This window comes from Lepisosteus oculatus, chromosome 27 (assembly GCF_040954835.1).
Source record: "Lepisosteus oculatus isolate fLepOcu1 chromosome 27, fLepOcu1.hap2, whole genome shotgun sequence".
NCBI lineage: Eukaryota > Metazoa > Chordata > Actinopteri > Semionotiformes > Lepisosteidae > Lepisosteus > Lepisosteus oculatus.
The window spans coordinates 4,755,679-4,778,062 of record NC_090722.1 but is presented as its reverse complement, the minus strand read 5'-3'; the positions used below and the strand labels follow the sequence as shown (position 1 = coordinate 4,778,062).

Genomic DNA, 22,384 nt, shown 5'->3' with positions numbered 1-22,384 from the left:
ATGACTTGAACATTGTATATATGACCCTTTAAGCTTTATTATGTTCATATATCTGCCATGTATGAGTTTTTTAGCCATTGTCTTTGCTTTCAAATGTGCTTTCAAGAGGCGCGTCTCCAGTTTAGTAAGTGAAAAATACGTTTTTTTTCAAACGCCTTTGAAATACATTTCCCATCACGCACCGGGCCCTCGCTGGGGCGTCTGGGAGGAAATTGTAGTTCCTCTCGCTTTCTGTAATTGGCTTCCATGCTCATAGTACTGTGCCCGTTCAAAAAATGGGAGGTGAAGCAGGAAACAAAGTCTCCATGAAGGGCAAAGACGTTGCCTGTCTGCAATAGGTAGCGGGGAGGATGGCTAGGCCAATTTAAAACGGATATGGAAACACCTGTATATGTGTGTCCGGCCCAAACTGACAAAGTGGACATTTTCTTACAAACGTTTGTTGAGAAATCCCGTGAGTTGAGGTATAAATTGAGGTAACGATATCAGATCGAAGGACTCCTTCATATATAGAAAAAACAAACAAACAAACAAACAAACATGAGCAGGTTAACTGATATGTGTTAACTTGTCTGTCTAGAACATATTTTAAAAAGCGACTGTTCTCACTTGGGAATTTACCCTTCAAATATATCCGATGAGACTCACAACGTGAAGTCATTACCATCCCTAGAGGAAATTTAATTCAAATCCAGTAGAAATCAGCAGCTCCTTTCTAATGAAAGTGGTATTTATTAGTATGCAAAGGAACAAGTAATAGGTTTATTCCGTGCTGAAAAGAGAAGAGAGAAAACTCTTTTTAGCATGGAATAACCTATTACTTGTTCCTTTCCAGACTACGCATGCTGACGTAGCTACCCACCTGAAACATTTATTAGTATGAACTAGTATATATTCAATAGTTAAAGTTTACTGGTGTTCTACTCGAGTGTAAACAGTCGTGTTGAAAGTGATGCGTAAAAAACTGATCTCAACTGGTTTTTGAAAACTTGATCTAAACAGGACACCAGTCGAGTCACTTTTTGTCGAAATGTCGACACGATGTAACTTGAAATTATTAGTATTTTGACTTCAATACCCTAAAACTGCAACTCTTACACGGAAGTGTAACTTAAGACGTTGTGTGTGTCACCTAAAAGGGTTTCGAAAACAGGGCTGCGGTGACCGCGCGGTTTGGAAAGTCCCGTGAACTGCTCCGCTCTCGGTGCGTTGAAATGCGACGTTGCCCTTTTAAGAGGTCCATCCACGGCTCTGAGTTTGACTAACCAGGCCTGAGGCGGTTACCGGCGGAACAGAACAACCTCCCCCAGGAAAGGCCGAAGTAGTCGAGAGCCGCTGCTGCCCGACGGTATAGGAGGGGGGTGTCGCGGTTCGGAGGAGGGAAGGAGTTCCAATTTCAAACAAAAACACGGAGATAGATAGGAGAGGGGGGTTAGGTCCCTGGAACCAGCAATTACACCGAAAGACAGAGGGGGCAAAGAAGCTGCAATTGGGACGAACACCTTGGCAACTTTGCAATTCTCTCCGGCTGGCATAGAAAATCTATACTGTATTTTTCTATTTTTTTTTAACGCGTGACTTAATTTTGGTGCAGAAAAAAAGCGGGGTTTGCATTTGTTTTCTGCGGGAGCTTTGTAAACTTTTTTAAGGGGTGGGGGGGAGAGAAGGAAGAAGGTTTATTTTTCGGATTGCTTTTTCTTTTTGGAACTTTTTTTTTGTGTATTATTCCTATCATCATTACTGCTACGGAACATGCCCAGGTCGAGCAGGCAAAGGGAATATAAGCCCGGCGATCTGGTGTTTGCCAAAATGAAAGGTTATCCCCACTGGCCTGCGAGGGTAAGCGACGCTCCAAAGTCTTAACTTTGTGCCTGCCTTCTTCCTTTTTTTTTTAAATCTGTCTACATGTTTGCTTTTATCCTGTGTTGCAAAATGGATCCCTGGTGGCGGCAGTGTGTGATATAAGCCTGGGGCCTACCGCTGGTGTCCGCGCAAAGTTTATCCAGACGCCGGTGGGGTGGGGGGGGGTGGGCAGGAATTGGTATTTGTTGGCCAAATTATTAGCGAAACGCAGCCCAGCCGTGCGGTCTGTCGGTCGCTCTGGTCCGGCGCCCTGCTCGCCGCCGCTCTCGGCGCGGCCTACAGCCCCCCGCCGCCTCTCCGCGCGTCGCAGCCGCACACGGAGCAGCGCGCCGGGGGCTCGCCTGGGCAGCTCGACCGGGCGGCAGGGGAGGAGGAGGGGGGAGGAGAGCGGAGGGCTGGGGGGAAAGTGGGGGCTCTTGCACTCCAGAAAGCCAAGAAACCCGACCGGCACTGGGAAGTTGAATTTGGCCGCATTTTGTTGTAGTTGTTTTTTAAAATAAAGTAACGCGATACTGTCAATGACCGGGTGGACGTTGCGCCTTGGTGGGGGGGGTGGGGGTGAGATTTTTTTTAAAAAGAAAAGTTCTTTTTCAGCAGCGGTTGGGAGAGAGGCCGTCTTCACCCTTTTTTTAAGTTACACTACACGGCTTGTCCCTCAGCCGCTGTTTGTGAAAGTTAAGATGCCGGCTCGGAGAGACCTTGACTTGGCCGTATTTTGTCTGTAACGTGTGTCCCTGCGCCCCCCTACGTGACATCGAAACCACCGGGGGTCGCCCCGGCGGTCTGACCGGCTCCTTCACCTGCCGTTCGGGAATGCACAGTCAAGCTTCATTTCTGACTTCCACGAAAGTTTTTTTTTAAAAAGGGAGAAAATAAACGTGTGCGTTTTTCGGCAATGATGGGCATTTATAGCGGGGGGGATCGAGAGAGGTGCCGCAAGTTTCTTGTCGTCGCTGGGCCAGGAGGTGTGACCGCGGGGAGCGTGTTTCTTGGGGGAGGAGGCTCACTTGAAGACAGGGCTGCGGGCGCCCAGCCTCATGTGAGCCTGAGAGGGGATACACGTGTTGATAAGGCCGCGCCGTTCACGCCGAGCGCTGGCTGGGATGTTATCCCGGGCGCTCCTGCCCCGTAGTGCCTGTAGCTGGGAGAGGCGCGCTGTGCCCAGTCCAGCGGAAACGTGCGCACACGCCTCCTGTACTTCCCAAGGACGACGACTCGCGTTAAACTGAGCGGTCCTCACTTCTCTGTGGGTTGGGGTTGGTGTTTGTGCGTGAGGTGGGAGGGGGTATTTTTTCACGTCACGGGCCACGATGTTTTGGCCGTGGCAAGAAAGCGCGCAAACGGGTAGGACCGGTTCTGCATCAGTGTACTGGCGCATCTGTCCCCGTCTGACAGTGCGCTTTTCACAGACACTGTCCTGTTTTGAGTGCATTCTTGGGGGTTAATGGTTTTTGGCCGAAGAATTGCATTTTTTTCCCTTTTGCCACCGCCGCAGCAGCAGCAGATTTTGAAAGTTGCACATTGTTTCTTCCCTCTCCGTCAGAGACGGTCCAGCGAGTGTAAAAACATCTCCCCAGTGTTGGTGTCTTTTAAGCTCTGTTGTGGACCCTTGGGTACCAGGTGCTGTACTTTAAACCCAGTCTACTTCAGACTGCTGGAAGCTGTATAAATGGCTCCTGCAGTGGTGCTGAACAGTTAATTTGCAGTGGATAATAAGAGATGAGATCACTTTATTAGCATATACAGTTTCTTGCATTAGGAATTCGTCTTTTTGCAGACCCCAGCTTGCTCTCTGAGAGAGGGAGAGAAGCTTGGGGTCAGAGCGCAGGGTCAGCCATTGTACAGCGCCCCTGAAGCAGTTGGGGTTAAGGGCCTTGCTCAGGGGCCCAACGGAGTAGGATTCCTCTGCTGGCCGTGGGATTTGAACCGGCAACCTTCCAGCCACAGGCGCAGGTCCTCCGCCCCAGTCAGGAAGTGCAGCAGTATGACTGCTGTCCTGTTCCCATCACCAAGGAGCGCAAGGTTTCTGCCTCCTCTTGTGCTCTGCGCAGTGAGTTGATGTGACCCCAGGGAGTGATCGAACCTGCGTTTCTCAGGAGAGCGCGCGCTGTTCCAGTCGGGTCTAAAACGCAGCAGTCGCAGAGGTTTTGATTTTGGGCCCTCCTGGCCTGTACCGGGGGGCCCGATTCAGAGAGGAGCCCTTCCCCCACCCCCATCGGCCAGCACAATATGTCCAAGCTCGCGTTTCCCGCCTCTAATCACGGCGATCGCCCAGGATATGAGCTCTGGGCTGGTTGGTTTTTGATTAGTCATCGAGTTTCCTCTGTGCTGTTAGGTGCTTTCCTTGCACACACACACACGCATGCACGCGCGTGTACATACAGAAACAGGCTGAGAGGCAGGAGATTAGCCTGCCAGCCTGTTGACGCTAGTTTGCAGCTGTATCTTATGTAGGGCTGCAGCTAGTGGCCTTGACAAGTTGCTTTGGGGGGGGGGCTGGTGTTGCTGGAATCCCAAGTTTAGAGTAAAACAAAAATGAGGCACCGTGACACCATCGAGCCCTCCGGGATGGCATGTAAACCGATAGGGAGACTGCCTGCAGCAGATTAAGCAAATGGGGATTTTGGTATTGATTTCTCGCCTCCCTGCTAACCTTTCGGTGTGATCTGAGTTGTCATGGTTTCTTAATCAAACTAGAGGGGGAGAACTTTTGTTGTGCTGTAGGGTCGGTCTACTTGAACGTGAGTTCTAGAGCCACATTTCTTGCCCCAGCACCAGTGCTGTCAGTGCGTGGACTGGGTTCCCTGGGCACGATCTAGACCGGAGGGGTGCCCTGCCCCCAGTCCTCCAGGGGGCGCTGTCCAGCAGGCTGCTCAGGTCTCTTTAAATGTCCCAGGCTCTCCAGGACATGGAGAGGCTTCAAATTTGTCTGATGAGCAAATAACAAGCCCAGTTGGAGAAATGAGGTCCCAGAAGGAAAGAGAGCCCTTGAGAGCCTGTGGGACTGGAGTTGTGCCCCCCCTGTTGTAGAGATGGAGAGCTCTCCAGGCCAGGCCTGGCCGGCGACCACTCGGTTGTTATTGAGGAAAGCGCTGAGCGCTGATGGGCTTGACGACCCCGTAGCTGTCGTGAGCTTTTCCTGTAGGCCTCATTTACAATGGAATCGCAATGAGCACTTGGGAAGTACATTCAAAACTGAGAACAGGAGGCTGTTCTGCACGCAAAGAGTGGTGGGCCTCCCATATACTCTATATACACGCAAAGTAATTGGTCATAAAGAAGTTCCTTGTAAAAATAATCTTGAATTTGTTGCCCTTTTAGGTTCTTATCAGACTTTGTATTGATAAGAGACTGCTGTTTCAAAGTCAGTTATGTGCAGACCCCCTGGTCGTGTTCCCTTATACAGAAAAATAGATGTTTAAGCTCTGTGAAGAGGCTGTTGGGTTTTCGATTTAAAAAGGCAGATTTATTTTTTTATGTTTTGCACTTCATTTATGGTATTGCTAATCGCAGAGCTCTGTGCTGATCACCCCCCCCCCATGAGTAATGATAAACAGTAGTTCAGGTAGGGCGCTGCATCAGCATGTGTAGGCTGCAGAGGAACAAGTAATAGGTTTATTCCTGTGCTGAAAAGAGAGGGAAGACAACACAACGTTTCAGTTTTAATCTGCTATGTCTCCGAGAGCCCAGCTGGAACAAAAACGAGCGTCGACTTAAACGAGAAACTACTGCAATACCATGTGTGGCTGCAACGGGTCCCGTTCCCATTCCGTCGAAGTCTGTTCCGTTTCGGGTCTTGGCAACAGCCGGCAAAGGTGTCCCTTTTCAAGTCAGTTTGCCTAGATGTGCCATCCATGTTAGTTAAAAATCAGGCCTCGTTGACCTTTTCTTTAAGTAGCATGCTTACGGCTCGGGGGAACAAGAAAACCCAGAACGGATCAGAATGCCCTGCAAGCTGGCAGCTGGTCTGCCTCGTTCGTCCCCTCGGTGGGCTGCTGGGCTGTGCGTTCTTGCTCTGCACACCAGCTCCCGGCCTCCGGCTCCACAGTCGGGGGCGGGGGGTGGGGTGGGGGTGTTTTTCAGTCAGGAAGCAGGGGAGGCAGGCAGGCCGTGGGGTTGGAGCTCGCTGTGAGTCAGGACCAACCGTCCAGCCTGATAGCTCTGTGGCTGGGCTTCCTGGCTCGGCTCGGTTACAGGAGTCGCAGACCGGGGGGGTGGAGTCGCACTCTTCCGAGGCGTGATGTCACGGTTTGTCATAACGGTAAGGAAATGTGTTGAATCATCCAAGCTCAGTTGATCTGCTTGGGACACGGGGGGGGGGCTCTGTTTTCATTGCTCCACTGAACGTCTTTGACATTTTGAACATAAATTAACCAGTTCTCTGTTTGCCTTCTTAGGGATTTGTAGCAAGGGGAACACACTGAGGTCATGTGGGGTTGAGAGAGCCGAGTCACTGGGAGAGACAGAGGGAGGCAGTGTGGGGTCAGTGGTGAGAGCCGAGGCACTGGGAGAGACAGAGGGAGGCAGTGTGGGGTCAGTGGTGAGAGCCGAGGCACTGGGAGAGACAGAGGGAGGCAGTGTGGGGTTAGTGGTGAGAGCCGAGGCACTGGGAGAGACAGAGGGAGGCAGTGTGGGGTCAGTGGTGAGAGCCGAGGCACTGGGAGAGACAGCGGGAGGCAGTGTGGGGTTAGTGGTGAGAGCCGAGGCACTGGGAGAGACGGAGGGAGGCAGTGTGGGGTAAGAGGTCAGATCCAAGGAAGCCGGAGAGCAAGTGAAAGGAGCAGGCAGGCTAAGGAGCTGGATTTGGCTGCTGGCAAATGCAAACCCTGAAAGCACAGGAAGAGCACTGAAACCCAGGGGTGTGACACAGTATTAATGACTTGCTCGAGAAAGCAGAGAAGCTGGAGTGCAACAGATTTAGCATCTTGTGCGGCTTTTTTTTATTGGCGTGGGCGTGTCGCATCAATTATTTTCTGTGCCTGTTGCATTTTTGCGCGTTGAGTCGGAGGGAGAATGCAGATGGAGTGTGTATGTGCGCCTGTGTGTGAGCAGAGGCAGCCCCGCCCCTACTCCGTTTTAAACGGCAGCAGCAACAGGAGAGCAGCCGGAAATCTTTATTTGGCAGCCAGGAATCCCGGGATGAGAGCCAGGAGAGGAGGGCGTGTGCTGCCGGACAAGAGTGGCTTTTGCTCTCCCCTGCCAGGGAAGGCTGTGAGGCCGGGTGGGGACAGCGGGGGGGGAGGCATGAAGGTTTAAAGAGAGACCTCTGCCTCAGAGCTCATCCCTTTTCAAATCCGAGGGCTCAGACGGCAAAATCAGAACAAGCAAGAGGGGCTGAAGGGCCTCCTCTAGTCTGGAGCCTTGTGAAATCGCACACATTAGGCAAGATCGGCAGGCAGAAGCCTCAACGGCTGTAGGGTGGTGTGCGAAGGAGTTCTGTTTTTTTTTTAATACAAGCTCATCCGGGTTAGGGAGAGCTCACTTCATCGGGTGGAGCTCTGGGAAGCCGAAGCTCGTCCCCCCAGCCCCCCCCCCCCCCCCCTCCCTCCGGCCCTCTATGACTGACCTGTCCAGGACAGAGAGCAGCTCGCACTCGGCAGGCCTGAATTGCACCGGCATGCCTGCTTACTGGGGGTGGTGAGGCCAAGCTGTGTTCTTTGGGGAATGACTTGGGTTCTGCTGATGCATTGCAGTTCGGCCCATTATTGGACCAAAACAATTTGGAGGCGAAGGTAGCCAGTGTCAGGTAGCATCTCGTTTAGGAGCATGTATAGCTGCAATAGATCTGCATCCCCATTCCAGAGCTGTAAATATACAGCGATCCGCTTTGTCTCCGAGAGCCCAGCTGGAACAAAAACGTGCGTCGGCTTTAACAAGGAACTCCTGCAGTACCACGTGTGGCTGCAACGGGTTCCATTCCCATTCCGTCGAAGTCTGTTCCGTTTTGGGTCTCGGCAACAGCCGGCAAGGGTCCCCTTTTCAAGTAAAGTTGCCTCGATGTGCCATCGAGTCTGACCTGCTGCTGGTTTGTGTACAAGGCGGTGCGTCGTGTGACATGGCTGAGGACGTGCCTCTGTTGTGGGTGGGGGTGGGGGGTGGGGGGTGACGAGACTGGGGTTAAAAGCTGGTGGGAGCGACATTTGTACAAGCAAAGTCTGGTGAGCCAACGCTGTCTCCTCTTTCCGCAGATCGACGAGCTGCCGGAGGGTGCGGTCAAGTCCCCCTCCAACAAGTACCAGGTGTTCTTCTTCGGGACCCACGAGACGTGAGTAGTGTCGCGCTCAGGGAGGGGTGAGAGGGCATGGCCAGCCCGGGACAAAACTCTTTCTGCCTCAGTGCTTTGTGACTTATAATAATAATTGCTTACACTTATAAAGCGCTTTTCTGGAAACTCCACTCAAGGCGCTTTACAGGTCATGGGGATCCCCTCCACCACCACCAGTGTGGAGCCCCACCTGGATGATGCGACGGCAGCCATAGTGCGCCAGAACGCTCCCCACACATCAGCTCTCAGTGGGGAGGAGAGGAGAGTAATGTAGCTAATTCATAGATAGGGATTATTAGGAGGCCATGATTGGCCAGGACACCGGGGTTACACCCCTAGTCTGTTTACAGTATAGTGTCCCCGTCACTATACTGGGGCATTAGGACCCACATGGACCGCAGGGTGTGCACCCCCTACTGGCCCCACTAACACCTCTTCCAGCAGCAACCTTAGTTTTTCCCAGGAGGTCTCCCATCCAGGTACTGACCAGGCTCACACCTGCTTAGCTTCAGTGGGCTGCCAGTTGTGAGTTTCGGGGTGATATGGCTGCTGGTGCACTTAGGTGCACAAACTAGAAAATGATGAGATTCAGTTTTCGAAGGCCTGTACCTGTTGGTGTAAAGAGATCTTTACCCAACATGTTGGACCATTACAACTCAAATGCCTCTAGTTTGGGGTCACCTGTAATTCTCATTCTAGCTGAGCTCTCCATGACTTCACTGGATCATGTGATCATCGTTAACTGTTTGTAGTGTCGTTATACAGTCTTCCTAGGATTTAGCCGGTAGCAGTGGGGCGGGGGTGGCAGTGCTCTTCTGCTCGGAAAGCGTGCTTCACCTCAGTCTCTCCTTCCCATCCTGCAGGGCGTTCCTGGGCCCCAAGGATCTGTTTCCGTACGAGGAGTGCAAGGACAAATTCGGAAAGCCCAACAAGAGGAAAGGCTTCAGCGAGGGCCTATGGGAGATTGAGAACAACCCCACCGTCAAGGCGTCGGGGTACGAGGTGAGGCCCTGTCTGTCGCCTGGGGTGTCCAGCCGCCACACCTCCCTGCCCTGTGGCTGGCTGGGCAGGCTGGGACCCATCGCCTCCCTCCCATGGTCCAGTTCTGCAGGGGACCCTGTGGTGGAGGGTGCGGAGGATAGCCTCAGCTGTCTCGATCTCTCCTGGGTGTTGGTCTCAGCTGGACTCTGTGGTTGGGGCCTTGCGAGTCCTCTCACTCGCTGACCGTAACCAGGCTCTGTCCAGTGGGAGTGCCTGGGCAAGGGAAGGTGCGCTGGGTCTGGGTCGGCCCGGGTGAGGACACTCAGCTCCGGGCCTGGCACCGGCATTGACGTCTGCCCGAGCCGCCCCACTCCTCCAGGTGGTAGCCGTTGAGCTCTCCCCGCTGTGCCTCTGCAGGCTGGGGGGGGGGGGCGTGGGTCGCGGGTCTCCCCGCCAGGGAACCGGGTCTGAAATCAAGCTGCGGTTCCAAATCGGGCCGATGTGTAATCGCCAACCAATGGGCAGTTCCTCGCTGAAAAGGGCCGGGCGGCAGACGGGGTGTGTCGCAGTGACGCAGGTCGTCGTGGGGTCGGGGTGTGACCTTTGCTCTCCTGCCCTCTACAGCCCACCAAGAAAGAGGACTCCGCCGACGAAGGGGCCGGGGACGCGGCGGCGGCGGCCCGCCCCGGGGCCCGGGAGGGCGGCGCGGAGGGCAGCAGCGACGAGGACGAGGGGACCCTGGTGATCGACGAGAAGAACGAGAAGGGCGGGGCCAAGCGGCCAGCTGAGGACTCGCTGGAGGTGCGCCTCGTCTTTTCTCGCCCCCCCCAGTGTGAGAAGGGTCGGTCTGCCCTTTGATCACTTCCTTTGTTTTAGGGTCACAGGCGCAGGGGAATGGAAGGAATGAGAGGACTCGGGCATGGCCAGAAAGATGACAAGCTTAAGTTAGTGTGTACAGTTCGTGGCGGCTCTGCTTTAGCTGGGAGCCTCGTGGAGCTGATGCCTCTCCGGGAACTGGGCAATGGCTGCCCGATCGCTGCAGTGTCCACTTTGTACGCGACGGGAGCAGCAGTAGGTTGCGGCTTTTCCCTTCAGCGGAGACACGGATCGTTTATATGGAGAGATCCAGTTGCAGACGTCCAGAAACGTGCGCAGCAGCAGAGCACGAAACGGGGTGCACGACGAAACCTGAAAACTCTCTGCCCTTGGTGGGGCCGCTGTCCAGAATCCCCGTTCTGTGCTCTACCCCTTCCCCCCCCCCTTCCTCACTCGGACTTGTTTCCTTCTCTCTTCCCTCTCCCAGAGCTCTCCGAAGCGACCCAAGGACTCGGAGAGCGAGGCGCAGGGCGAGACGAAGGCGGAGAACGAGAAGTCGGACGCGGAGGAGGCCGGGCGAGACCATGCAGAGCCCGAGGCCAAGACCAACAACGCGGGGGCGGAGCCTGTGGCTCCCGTAGCCACTCCCCCCTCTGCCACACCCCCCCGGGGTGGCGAATCAAAACTGGAGGGCCAGGACGCCGCCCCCGAGGGCCAGCTAACACCAGAGAAGGTGATGGGAGCTTCACCATTGCCGTCTATGAGTGCTAAGAGACTATAGAGTCAGGGCTTTAACAAACCTGTTTTCTTTAAAATAACTGCAGTGGACGTCAGCAGGGTCGCAGACCAAAGATGGGCTGTTTTGTTGCTGGTAACTAGACTTCAAACCCAATTAAAAAAAATGAATTAAAGAGCTGTTTTGGAGAGGGCTTCAGCTTCACCAGCTTTGAAGGGATATGTGCTTGTTTCAGACACTGGAAACCATATGCGTAACCCAAAATGCCTGCTGCTCTTGAATCAGTCCTGCTATTCTGTTCTGACTGTTGGGCGACTCATTGCAAAGTCATGTTTCATCGGAGTCCTTGCTTCCTTGGGCAGCCGCGAGTGGCCTGCATATCCCATCAGTGTTGGGCCCCATCAAAACTGGAGGTGGTTTCAGAGTAGCTCAAGGCCCTCTCTGGGTGCAGGCTGAGCCCTACAGAGGTCACTGACCACAACGGGCATCTGAGATCCCCCTAGCTGCGGGGGGGTGATTGACGGCCACTGTGTTGGGGTGGGTGTTAGTTCCCAGGGTCCTCTCCACATCTGGTGCAGGAACGAGAGCTGTGCTTTTTATACATAAGAGGTAAGAGGCCCACTTTATCCTGGTGAAGTCCAGCAATCATGTAGGGGCAAGCAGGACTGCCATTATGCTCCGTATCATTAGATCGTGTTGATTAAACCCTTGTTTTGGTAAGGCCTTTAATATCTCCCTTTCTCACTCTGTCCACAGGCTGCAACAGACAGCGCCTAATGTGAGGACTCTCCAGCCGGCCAGCACTTCCAATGTATTTGGGAGTTATAAGCGTTAAAATTTGACAGAATTCCTGTTTGAACTCTTAGTTTCTGCAGTTTAAAGTAATGGTTTTAAAAAAAAAAAGTAAAATAATCTCATGCCAGTATTGGATAGAGTGGTCAGGGATGGCATCTCAGCTTTGAAGATGCACCGCCGAGACATAATTAAGAAGTGATTAATGTTTTAACCTTTTTAAAAAGGGGGTTTTGGAAAAGAAAACATTCAAAAGCAAAGTGCAATTACATTTTCTGGGCACCAGGCGGTGCCGACCCTTTTTCGAACAGTGAGGGACAGCTAGCATAACTCTCGCGTCTTTAAAACATTTCAGTAATCAAATTATTCCATTTGAAAAGAATCTTTTGCTAATCATGTTTAATATGATGTTTTTAATTCTGATGTTAGTATGAAGATGTTAAAATTTGCTATTAAACGCAGTGTTTGGCATACAGACAGTTGCTGTGCTTTATCAAATGAACAAATCTCAGTTTTAAGGTGCAAAAACGAGATGATTTTTTTTCACAAAATTTCCTTTTTTGATTGAAGATGTGTCCGCTGCGCTCTGGATCGTTAAAGATTATGCTTAATTAGCTGGATGAGGCTTGTGTGCTAGCGAAATGTTTGTCACATAACATCCAGACTTACAAGGAAATAAGTGGAAAGCAAATATTCTGAAGTCAGACGTGTTTCGTAGACGTTTAGGCCTGGAACAAACTTTAGACAGTAATAGTCTCAGTACCTGACTGCACATGTCTCCTGGATCTAAAATAAAATTTTGGGCAAAACGAAAAAGACAATAACCAGAAACTAGGTTTAGCAATTTAGCGACAGCCTGTTTGGTTAGAGTACTGGATTTAAGGAGGGGGAGGATGTTGGTTAAATTAAGTTGTAAGAGATTCTGAAATCTAAGAGCTGCTCTGCGCCCCATGTAGTTTGATCAAGTCACTGCATGAATATAAGGACAAAATGCCCTTTCTAAGAAAGTGCAAATGAGCATGGGGTTAAAGGAACAGAAGGTGGAGATTCAGGGTGGCACAGTGATTAGCGTTGCTGCCTTACAGCTCTGGGGCTCTGGGTTCAATTCCTGGGGTGCTGTCTGTGTGGAGTTTGCATGTTCTGCCTGCGTTTGTGTGGGTTTCCTCCGGGTGCCTCGGTTTCCTCTCTCAATCTAAAGGCATGCTGGTGGGTTAATTGGCTACTGGGAAGATTGCCCCTGGTGTGAGTGTCTGAGTGCCCTGCGATGGACTGGCGTCCTGTCCAGGGTGTACCCTGCCTTGCGCTCATTGCCTGCTGGGATAGGGTGCAGCTCCCCCATGACCCAGAACTGGAAAAAGTGTTTAAAAAATGGGTAATTGGAAGGGGGTGATTGAGTTCTCAAACCTAAAGGCAATGCGGCAAGGTGAGAATGATGCTGAAACATTCCTGAGGACAGGAGAAGCCAGGCTGTGAAGCGGCCAGGCTAGTATTATCTGGCTGTCAGGGAGAAAGAGCAGCAGTGCTCAGTAGGCAGATAATATCAGCTAAAATGCCAGTGAAAGCCAGTGGGGACAAAGTTGGTCTGATACAAAAGTCAATTTGACAAGGGGGCGTTGAATGTTAAGCCCATAAAATCTGCCAACCAGCTTTCTTTTGAAAGGATTTGTGAGGCCTACCTGTGATGAGTTTCCAGTCTTCTTGCTCTCTGTTGTTGACAGTCCAAGCCTCCTGCCAAACTATGATACCCCTTGCCTTGGGGTTTGAATGGAAGCACTAACTGAACAACATTAACGTCTCGCCTGATGAAAAGGCCCTCGGTCTACCCATTCAAAAGCCTATAGTGCTGGACTTTGTTCGAACCCGGGTCTATCACATGACAGGCACTCTTAGGCTCCACTGCTGCCGCAGCACAAGGGTCCAGTCCGATGACCTGTCCTCATAAACTGCAATCCCTCTGGCCAGCATTACTAGACGAAGCCTTTTTTTTTTTTAAGCATAATGATCCAGAGAGCGATTTGTATTTTTTTTTTCCTGCTGTGATTTGCATTACGTTTGTAATGGTTGAATGTTTAAGATGATGGTGGGGGTGGGGTGGGCGGGTGGAGCTCTGGAATAAGAGCCCACAAAACACAAACACCTTGCTAGCAGAGTTTATCTCCAATTCCAGGTGGAATTTGTCACAATGGGAATGGGATCTTTCCCCAGAATCACGGATGACGTTTAGGGAGACTTGCAGGGCAGTGTGACTTGAATGGTGCTCAGGCCTGCTCCTGGAGTGTCCCTCTTTCTTCTGGTTCTAATCTTTTTGGAAAGTTGATGAGATCCTAAGATCTTTTCTTTTTCCCCCCCCCCCATGGATTGGAATTATAATGAGCATCACCCCAGTGTTGATCCCTGAGTTTCAGGCTTCTCTGTTGTTTTGGGTGTCTGGAAATAAGGAAACTGCATCTCTGCAGACGAAGACTCCCTGCACCTGGTCATCATTCTTAATAGTCTACTGCCCCGAAACAGGGCAGAGTTCAGTTCAGCAGAGACTAGAGTGTGGAAATTGGTTAAAAACAGGACATCAGTCAGTTGCGTTGGGGGACTCAGACAGTCTTATTAAGAGATCAGTTGGAACCAGAAGAAATGGACGCTTGAGGAGAAGGGTTGACACCCTACAAGCGCATAGCTGACCGCAGAGCGCTTTTCAGCTCCCTACCCAGTTCTGCAGCTTCGAAGGGAGGTTTCTGGCAAGCTCCAGTCTGGCCCGGTCATAGATCACCGTTAAAAATCGCTCTCTAAAGGCGTGTGACACAAAAACTGTTATTAAGGAATCGGTTTTAAAGTAATAGATCATGTGGACCAGTTTTCTGAATACCCTCCAGCTGTTAAAGACCACAGCTGTCCTTACTGAACAATTGGCTGAATTAATTTGGGGTTCTCCAGGACCTATAAGGAGACCACAGCTCTGATGTGGTGCCACATAAGCGATCCCCTGATGTTTGGTGTGTTCGTGCCCCTGGGTGAAATGTATCCCATCTCATGTCTTGGTCAAACAAAGAAAACATTTTCTTTTCGGCTGGTCTGTATCTCACCTAGCAAAGAGACGTACAACTTTAAAGAACAGTATGTATATATTCTGGAATTTTAGTGCAAGACCTGAAAAAGTAGAAGTTTTTTTTTTCTTGCTGTATTATTTAAATTTCCTGATGCGTGTACCAAGGCTGAGGCTAAAGCAGTCTGGAGACCGGAATGCACCGCGTAATAGATTGTCACGGATTTTTAGGGAAAAGGTTTGGAAGGTGGGCAGATTTGTTTTTGACGCCCTGGAATTCTTCTGTGTGGATCTCTTTGCTGAGGCTGCAGAGTGTTTTGGGGGTGGTTCTGCAGATCCAGTGTCCTTTCTTGATCTGAATCTCGCCACACGCAGATCTGTTCTGTATGACCCTTTTGATGGAGGGTGGTGACTTTTTGTAGATTTTTTTTAAAGTCTTTTTTTTCCCTACTACTCAGTAGAGATGTATTTTGTATTGCCATTTCTGTCTCTCCCATCTTTTTCTCCCTTCCCCTGTTGACCTGCCAGCCACCGGGTGGTCTTTTCTGGATGACAAGTGAGGAATGAGGGTTGAGATGTGGAAAAGGTGGCTTCTTTGTCTCTGCGCAGAAAGACGCTCCACTTCGCTTTCAGATTAGTTCTCATGATGTAGCTTTCAATCCAGTTGGTTAGAACAATAAACCTGTTTATTAAAAAAAACTTTGTGTGCTTTTTTTGTGTTGACTGGCATTCTTGCACCCTGGCTTTTTTGTTTTGTGGCTGAAAGGTAAATAGTTTTTTCAAACTATTGGGCAGGAAGTGCAGAGGGGAACGTGAATTAGTGTCGCGCACCTAGACACTGGTGAAGGACATCATCTAGCTTGTCCCTCTAACATACTTTCTCTTGTTTGAGTTTTTGCCTGTTCAGATTTCAGTAGATTTTCTTATATTTAACCTGGAAAATTCAGTATTCAGAGCAAACTTGGTGCAGGACTGAGAGGTTATTAAAGTACACTTAGTCAAAAACCCAGTGTTAAGCAAGACCACTGATACTCACTCCTGACCCTGGAGGGGGTGCTGTGTCTCCTGGTGTTTATTTTGCGTAGGAAGCCCAGCAGATTGGGTGGAGGAGTGAGAAATTGCTGCACCAGTTGAAATATGGGAGTCAAGGCTGTACAATTTATGAACATTTATGAAGGACACTGGGGTTTAACATTCCTACTCAGGTTTCAACCTTGTGCACTTGTTGCTTGACTATAGTTTGAAGAACAGTGCTTGTCTATTACCACTGTTCATGTGCAGACACAAGCTGGGCTTCCTGTTACAGTTGCAAAGCTGTTTTTTTCAACTGGGACCAGTTGCTCGAATTGCAAACGCTTTGCTCAGTGAATCAGAGCAGCTGACTGTGTGGGAGTTGTGGTCACAGTTTAAACTGGTTACAAGAGCCAAATGGCTTCATCTTGCTTGTGACCTTTATTTTACTTGCCATGATTAGTAAAGTTAGTTTTTTTTCCAGCCAGCATTTTTGCTAAGAACATTTCAATTAAAGAATTGTTCATTTAGCCTAATCAACTTGTTTCAATGAAAGCTAAGAACAACAGGAGATTGTGTTTGATAGATTCAATCTATGCTATGACATCCTAAGCCAAGAAGTCAATGACTATTACTGCCTTTGAAAACTTAAAACAGAGAAAAAATATTCAGATTTAACTTGATTTAACCTGTCTTTTGTAGCAAATCGCAGCTGCTTGAAGGCAAAAATTCACAATAAAATTCCTATGACTGCTATTTGTGGAGAAAAACGCACTAGGGCTCGCATCTTTCTCCTCGTTTGCTATATAAAACGGGTGTAGGTTACATAAAATGGCCACATGAAGGCGGGTTGGCCTGTTGACTTTTGTAGTCTTTATGAGTCAACCACATCTTGTCTGGAGCTACACAGCTACGAAAAACTTCAAGTCCCAGAATGCACCGTACATCTAATGTCATTTCAAGGGCACCACTGTGCCGTGTGCTTTAGAAAAGCTATATCGCTTTAATTATTATTATTATTATTATTATTATTATTATTATTATTATTATTACTACTACTACTACTACTAATATTATCAGCATTTTTATTATTAGTAGTAGTAGTCGCTCTTTCAGAAGCTACGCGAATTTGAACAACATTTCCCAGGGTGCACCGTGAATCGGATCGAAAGCAAATTCGTTTTGAATGAGAAACTTTTTTAAAAACACTGACAGATATGTCTGGGTTGAAGAGGCATTCAGGATTATTTAACTGTCATTGTCTCTTGGCTTAAAATGAAATAACCTGTTTATCACGGTTGTCATCAAGGTTACGAAAGGTTAGAGGTGAAGGTTCATGCGGTGCTGCGTGCGCTGTGGAGCACCTTGAGGAAGAGGTAATTTCATTTAAAATGAGGATTTAATGTATGATCAAACTGTATGTTTGTTAATAACTGTTTTTTAATAATTGATTCAGTGACAATGTATGATTTATAAAATCTAAGTCGAAGTTGTTTCAGTGTCACATCGAAAATGGGCTTTGATGCTGTTTTTTGCCCCATTTTTAAATGTTTTTAGAAGTTTTAAATAGGGATAGAAAAGTCACATTTCACAGCTACGTTTTAAATGCTGTGATCTAAAAGAAGTGGCCAATTCACCCGATAACGTACAGCATAAAAAACAGACATAGTTAAACTGTTAGTTCAGTCTGTAAAAATCAAGCGGTGTTTAAACAATGGCTGCGTTTATAGACAACAAATTAAACACCTTAATTATCCATAACCTGATTGAGAAAAGCACAGAATCTATGTTTTCCCAATAAGTTGTGATTCTACTTAATAAGCCTGTCTAAATACTTAACTCCGTCTACGTAATGTGCTCATTTTCCAATGTATACAGCGATTGTTATGTTTCGTTTGCTTATCATCCAATAGTATGCGCAGACAAGATTAATCGCATTTTTGTGTGTGTGTGTCTCATGTAAAGTGTTGCACTATACCTGCAGTTCTTCACTCCTAGAGAGTAATTGCGTTGTAGCTCGATAATGGGGGATCTGCAGGCTCTCTGGGACGGTATGATCAAAATCCGACTCTGCCGGGCTCCCTGACCTGGTATTTGTCGTTCTTCAGTCCCGACACCATGCGACTGACCGCTTTGCTCGCCATGGCTGCCCGCGTCAAGGTGCCCCCGGGGTACCGCTTCGGCACCAACCGGCCCTGGACCATCAACGCCCAGAGGCAGAACCCGCCGGGCAAGAAGAGGAGGAGGGTAGCGGTGGAGCCCATCGCCCCCGAGGACTGGCACGTCTTCAAGGGAGACACGGTGGGCACGCCGGCTGGCATGGGAGCTGGGGAGGCTGGGAAACGGGGCTGTCGTTCAGCCCATCAAGTCTTATTCGGTCGTTAGTGTTAATAGATCACCAGGATCTCGTCCGGCCGTTTCTTGAAAGAAACCAGGGCATCGTCTGCAACCGCACGGCTGGGGAGACTGTTCCATGCCCCCACCACTCTTTGTGTAAACAAGGGGCCTCCTGTTCTCAGTTTTAAATGCACGTCCACACAGTTACTGCTTGTGTCCTCTGGTTTGTGTTGAACTGTTCTGCCTGAGGACATCCACTGGGTTGACTTTGTTAGTGACCATGGAGGATTTGGAAATCTTGTATCCCGTTTCCTCTTGCTCCTCTCTGCTCAAGACCAAAGAGGTTCAGATCCTTTAGCCCGTCGGTGGAGGACGTTCCTATAAGCCCTGAGTGACTGGTTCCAAACTCTCTTCGTTTCCTTAGCTTGTGATGTTGGGTGACACTTTGAGCAAGACATGCGACACCTCTACCAATAGAAAAAAAGGGGTTAAAGCTCTCTTAAGATTGTTCCTGTTAAAAAACTGAGTACACCTCCATTAACCACTGAAATCAAAACCTCATCCTCGTTTTCTATTTTAATAACGCACCTTCTTGTCTTCCCACCAAAGACAACAGCTTGCTTGAGTCCGTCTGCAGAGTATCATGGTTCTGATTAACTTTTTTTGGTTGTTGTCTTGCAAAAATGATCTGCTTGGCCCAGGGGTGTTTCTGTACGACTTCGTTTCTCCAGCTTCAGCTCTGTCACTGCTCTACTCTCGATCGTAGCTGGGGGGGCTGTGATGTGGCTTTTTCAGGGCCGGGTTTGCAAATCTTGGGTATGATTGTTCCTGTCCCAGCATAGCTGCTCTGCAATCAGTGCTACACAACGTCTTCTCCTGCAGGCCCTTGCAGACGAGGAGGTGGCAGAAGCGATATAATTCCACTGGCATTTCATTCAAAGGCCACTTTCATTTCTCTGTTTGCGTTGTGAGGGGTTTGTGCTCTGAGATTCGAATTCTGATCTGACCCTCTCCTCCTTCGGACAGGTGGAGATCCTGTCTGGGAAGGACAGCGGGAAGCAGGGAAAGGTCAGCCAGGTGATCCGGGCGCGGAACTGGGTCATCCTGGAGGGACTCAATGCGGTAAGGGCGCCGGCGGCCATGTGGGAGGACCGGGCTGAACCAGTCTCGTTCCTGATCCGCACGCGAACGTCCCGCACTGTATCCGATCTTCTGGTTCTGTTGCTCTCAGGAATGAGGACCAGTGGAGTGATTGATGGTAGGATCAGACTCCTGGGAGCGGATTGTTTCCCAGTTCTGGTCCTGGTGACCCAGGCATCTGCTGGTCTTCACTCCAGCCCAGCCTTCATTAGATCACTGAAGCCTTCATTGATCTAAGCTGCTTAAATGGAATATTTGCCTCTTGTTTCTAGTCACCACTTTGGGATTTTATTGATGCAAGAGTTAAAACTCCAACATGCTGGGAACAAACAGTTCATATGAATCTTATTCTTCTGAAGTCGATGAAGGGTCTGACTGTTTCACTGAGGGCTCGGCTGGAACAACCCCCAGCAGGTGTGTGGGGGTCACCAGGCCCAGGACTGGGAACCACAGTGCTAGTGGAACAGACGTGAAGAGTGCGTATTTGCCTTCCCCTGGCTTGGACCTTTATAGTATCCGTGTGCGTGTTGCCTCGGATTTGGGATCTGTTTGTTGAGCTGTCTGGGAGCTTGGGAACCTTTATTGTCCAGGATTTTCAGCAGGCGGAGTCTCAGCTAGCTCACACAGGCAAAGGATTGGACCCTTGGAAACTGGTTTGGTCCTGGGTTGTGGGTCGTTAGCTCTAGCAGGGTCACCCCGACATTCTGAAGAACCTGGTGAGTTTAAGGGTTCCTCGGAGGGTACGGTAATCTGGGCCCCCAGTGGGCAACCCAGGGCACCTCCGGAAACCAGGTGGACACAGGCGGCCCTGGTTGGTGACTGGCCCTGTCATCCTTTTGGCAGCACTTCCGCTACATCGGAAAGACGGAGGACTACCGGGGCATGTACATCGCCAGCGAGGCCCCCCTGCTGCTCAAGGACATCGCCCTTGTGGACCCATCTGACAGGTGAGCGGTGCTCAGGTCTGATAGTCTGACAGGAGAGCAATGCTCAGGTCTGATAGTCTGACAGGAGAGCGGTGCTCAGGTCTGATAGTCTGACAGGAGAGCAATGCTCAGGTCTGATAGTCTGACAGGAGAGCGGTGCTCAGGTCTGATAGTCTGACAGGTGAGCGGTGCTCAGGTCTGATAGTCTGACAGGAGAGCAGTGCTCAGGTCTGATAGTCTGACAGGAGAGCAGTGCTCAGGTCTGATAGTCTGACAGGAGAGCAGTGCTCAGGTCTGATAGTCTGACAGGAGAGCAGTGCTCAGGTCTGATAGTCTGACAGGAGAGCAGTGCTCAGGTCTGATAGTCTGACAGGAGAGCGGTGCTCAGGTCTGATAGTCTGACAGGAGAGCGGTGCTCAGGTCTGATAGTCTGACAGGAGAGCGGTGCTCAGGTCTGATAGTCTGACAGGAGAGCGGTGCTCAGGTCTGATAGTCTGACAGGAGAGCGGTGCTCAGGTCTGATAGTCTGACAGGAGACTATCGCTCTCACACAGCGTAACGTTTCTCTTCTCTAACACTGTTGTATTGGCTTCTCTGTCCTGATGTCGGTTGTTGTATTGGACTGAGCTAGAATAAGGCTGGAACTGAATTGATCAGCATCTTGCTTGGCGCACCAGGAAGCCCACGGAGGTGGAATGGCGCTACACGGAGGAGGGCGAGAAGGTGCGCGTGTCCCTAAGAACAGGACGACTCATCCCCAAACCAGTGGTCCAGCGACGGGACGGGATCGTGCCCGAGCAGTGGAATGGTGAGAGGCCGTTGGGGTCGAGGAGCCGGCTGCCACAAGGAGGCTCTGGGCTGGGGATACCTTATTCTGAAATCACCTTTGGGCAGTACTCGGGTGGCCTCGGGACACCTGATCGTGGCTCCCAGTCCTCCCTGAAGCCTTTTATCAAGCCTGCTTTCTGAAGCCGCACTCAAATGGTGCAGTGTTTTCTCTCTGGCTTCTTGTCCTCACACGAGGGGCACAGAGCACATGTAGGATCAGTAATGTCTGAGCTCACACGAGGGGCACAGAGCACATGTAGGATCAGTAATGTCTGAGCTCACAGGAGGAGCACAGAGCACATGTAGGATCAGTAATGTCTGAGCTCACAGGAGGAGCACAGAGCACATGCAGGATCAGTAATGTCTGAGCTCACACGAGGGGCACAGAGCACATGCAGGATCAGTAATATCTGAGCTCACACGAGGGGCACAGAGCACATGCAGGATCAGTAATGTCTGAGCTCACACGAGGGGCACAGAGCACATGCAGGATCGGTAATGTCTGAGCTCACAGGAGGAGCACAGAGCACATGTAGGATCAGTAATGTCTGAGCTCACACGACGGGCACAGAGCACATGCAGGATCAGTAATGTCTGAGCTCACAGGAGGAGCACAGAGCACATGCAGGATGAGTAATGTCTGAGCTCACAGGAGAAGGTTTTAAGTTGCAGGCATCATAATAGACAATAGTGAAATGAACAGAAATGTTTTCATTGAAGGCTGAGCCCACTTTGCACAGAAAAAAATCTGAAAAGTGAGTTTGTTCCTGAAATGCGGGGAATTATTTTTTCCTGTCAGATGGTCCCAAGGACACGTCCCCGGAAGACGCGCTGGAGAAGACCTACACTACGTCGCTGAAGACCTTCGAGGAGGAAGTCATGGAGAAGATGGGCATCGTGGAGACCAGGCGCGCACGAAAGAGCTTCTGGTACTGAAGATCCGTCCAGGAGAGGAGCTGATGGGCCGTTTTTTGTTCCGAAAACAGCCTCGTAACTTCGCTCTGCTGATTTCCCCCGGGAGGAAGTTGTGTGAGCTTGATGACATGGCGTTGGGTGTGCTCAGAAAGTGCGACCTGCAGGCTTTAAATTCTCAAGGTTTTAATTTGGGGATGGGGCAGCTCCAGCCATGCAGGGCTGCAGAGCCCTGAGTTTTCATTCTGCTTCAGATCTCTCTTGACTTAGCTTAATGATCTGGATCACAAGCCAAAGCCACAGGTCGCCTGTTATACGAGGTCTTCCTCAGCTGCTAGTTGAACAGCACCATAAAAAGACCTACGGGCTCCCAGTCCACCAGCACTGGAGCTGAAGACCCCGTACAGCTACTGGGGGTTCTGCCAGCACTTGTGTAAGCATGGGCAGATTTTCTGGAGTCAAAGCAGGCAGCCCCAGCCCTTCAGTGCTTTACATCTCTTCTGGCTTCCCTGCCACACTCTCAGGCTCTCAGGCTAATTCACATCCAGCAGTATTGACTTGATGGGAGCGCAATCCGAGAATTCAAGAGTGTCTGTTAAGTGATATAGGTTTCTGTTGAGGTCTTGACCGCTTCCCATAGGCTGTTAGTAAATGTCTTGAATGCTCTTTGTCAGTTCATCACGAAACAGTGCTATTTAACATTTTTATATACATGCAACAATAAAGACCTTTCAAAAACA

General features: G+C 50.1%; 2 protein-coding genes across 3 annotated transcripts; both read left to right on the top strand.

Moving 5' to 3' along the window:
• Positions 1 to 1,316: 1,316 nt before the first annotated feature.
• Positions 1,317 to 15,189, top strand: LOC102687522 (heparin binding growth factor). Of its 2 annotated transcripts, none has more exons than XM_006641801.3 (6): positions 1,317 to 1,839; positions 8,052 to 8,128; positions 8,992 to 9,130; positions 9,734 to 9,910; positions 10,413 to 10,658; positions 11,418 to 15,189. In XM_006641801.3, exons 1-6 carry the CDS (start codon positions 1,753 to 1,755, stop codon positions 11,436 to 11,438), a joined length of 747 nt encoding a protein of 248 aa, XP_006641864.1. In that variant the 5' UTR covers positions 1,317 to 1,752; the 3' UTR covers positions 11,439 to 15,189. The 2 variants fall into 2 exon arrangements, with proteins under 2 accessions (XP_006641864.1, XP_015192217.1); XM_015336731.2 differs by lacking the exon at positions 1,317 to 1,839 and adding an exon at positions 5,973 to 6,124.
• Positions 15,190 to 16,769: 1,580 nt separating this feature from the next.
• mrpl24 (mitochondrial ribosomal protein L24) lies at positions 16,770 to 22,384 on the top strand. The gene is made up of 6 exons (XM_006641753.3): positions 16,770 to 16,877; positions 17,610 to 17,802; positions 18,865 to 18,960; positions 19,822 to 19,925; positions 20,582 to 20,712; positions 21,532 to 22,384. Exons 2-6 carry the CDS (start codon positions 17,620 to 17,622, stop codon positions 21,666 to 21,668), a joined length of 651 nt encoding a protein of 216 aa, XP_006641816.1. The 5' UTR covers positions 16,770 to 16,877; positions 17,610 to 17,619; the 3' UTR covers positions 21,669 to 22,384.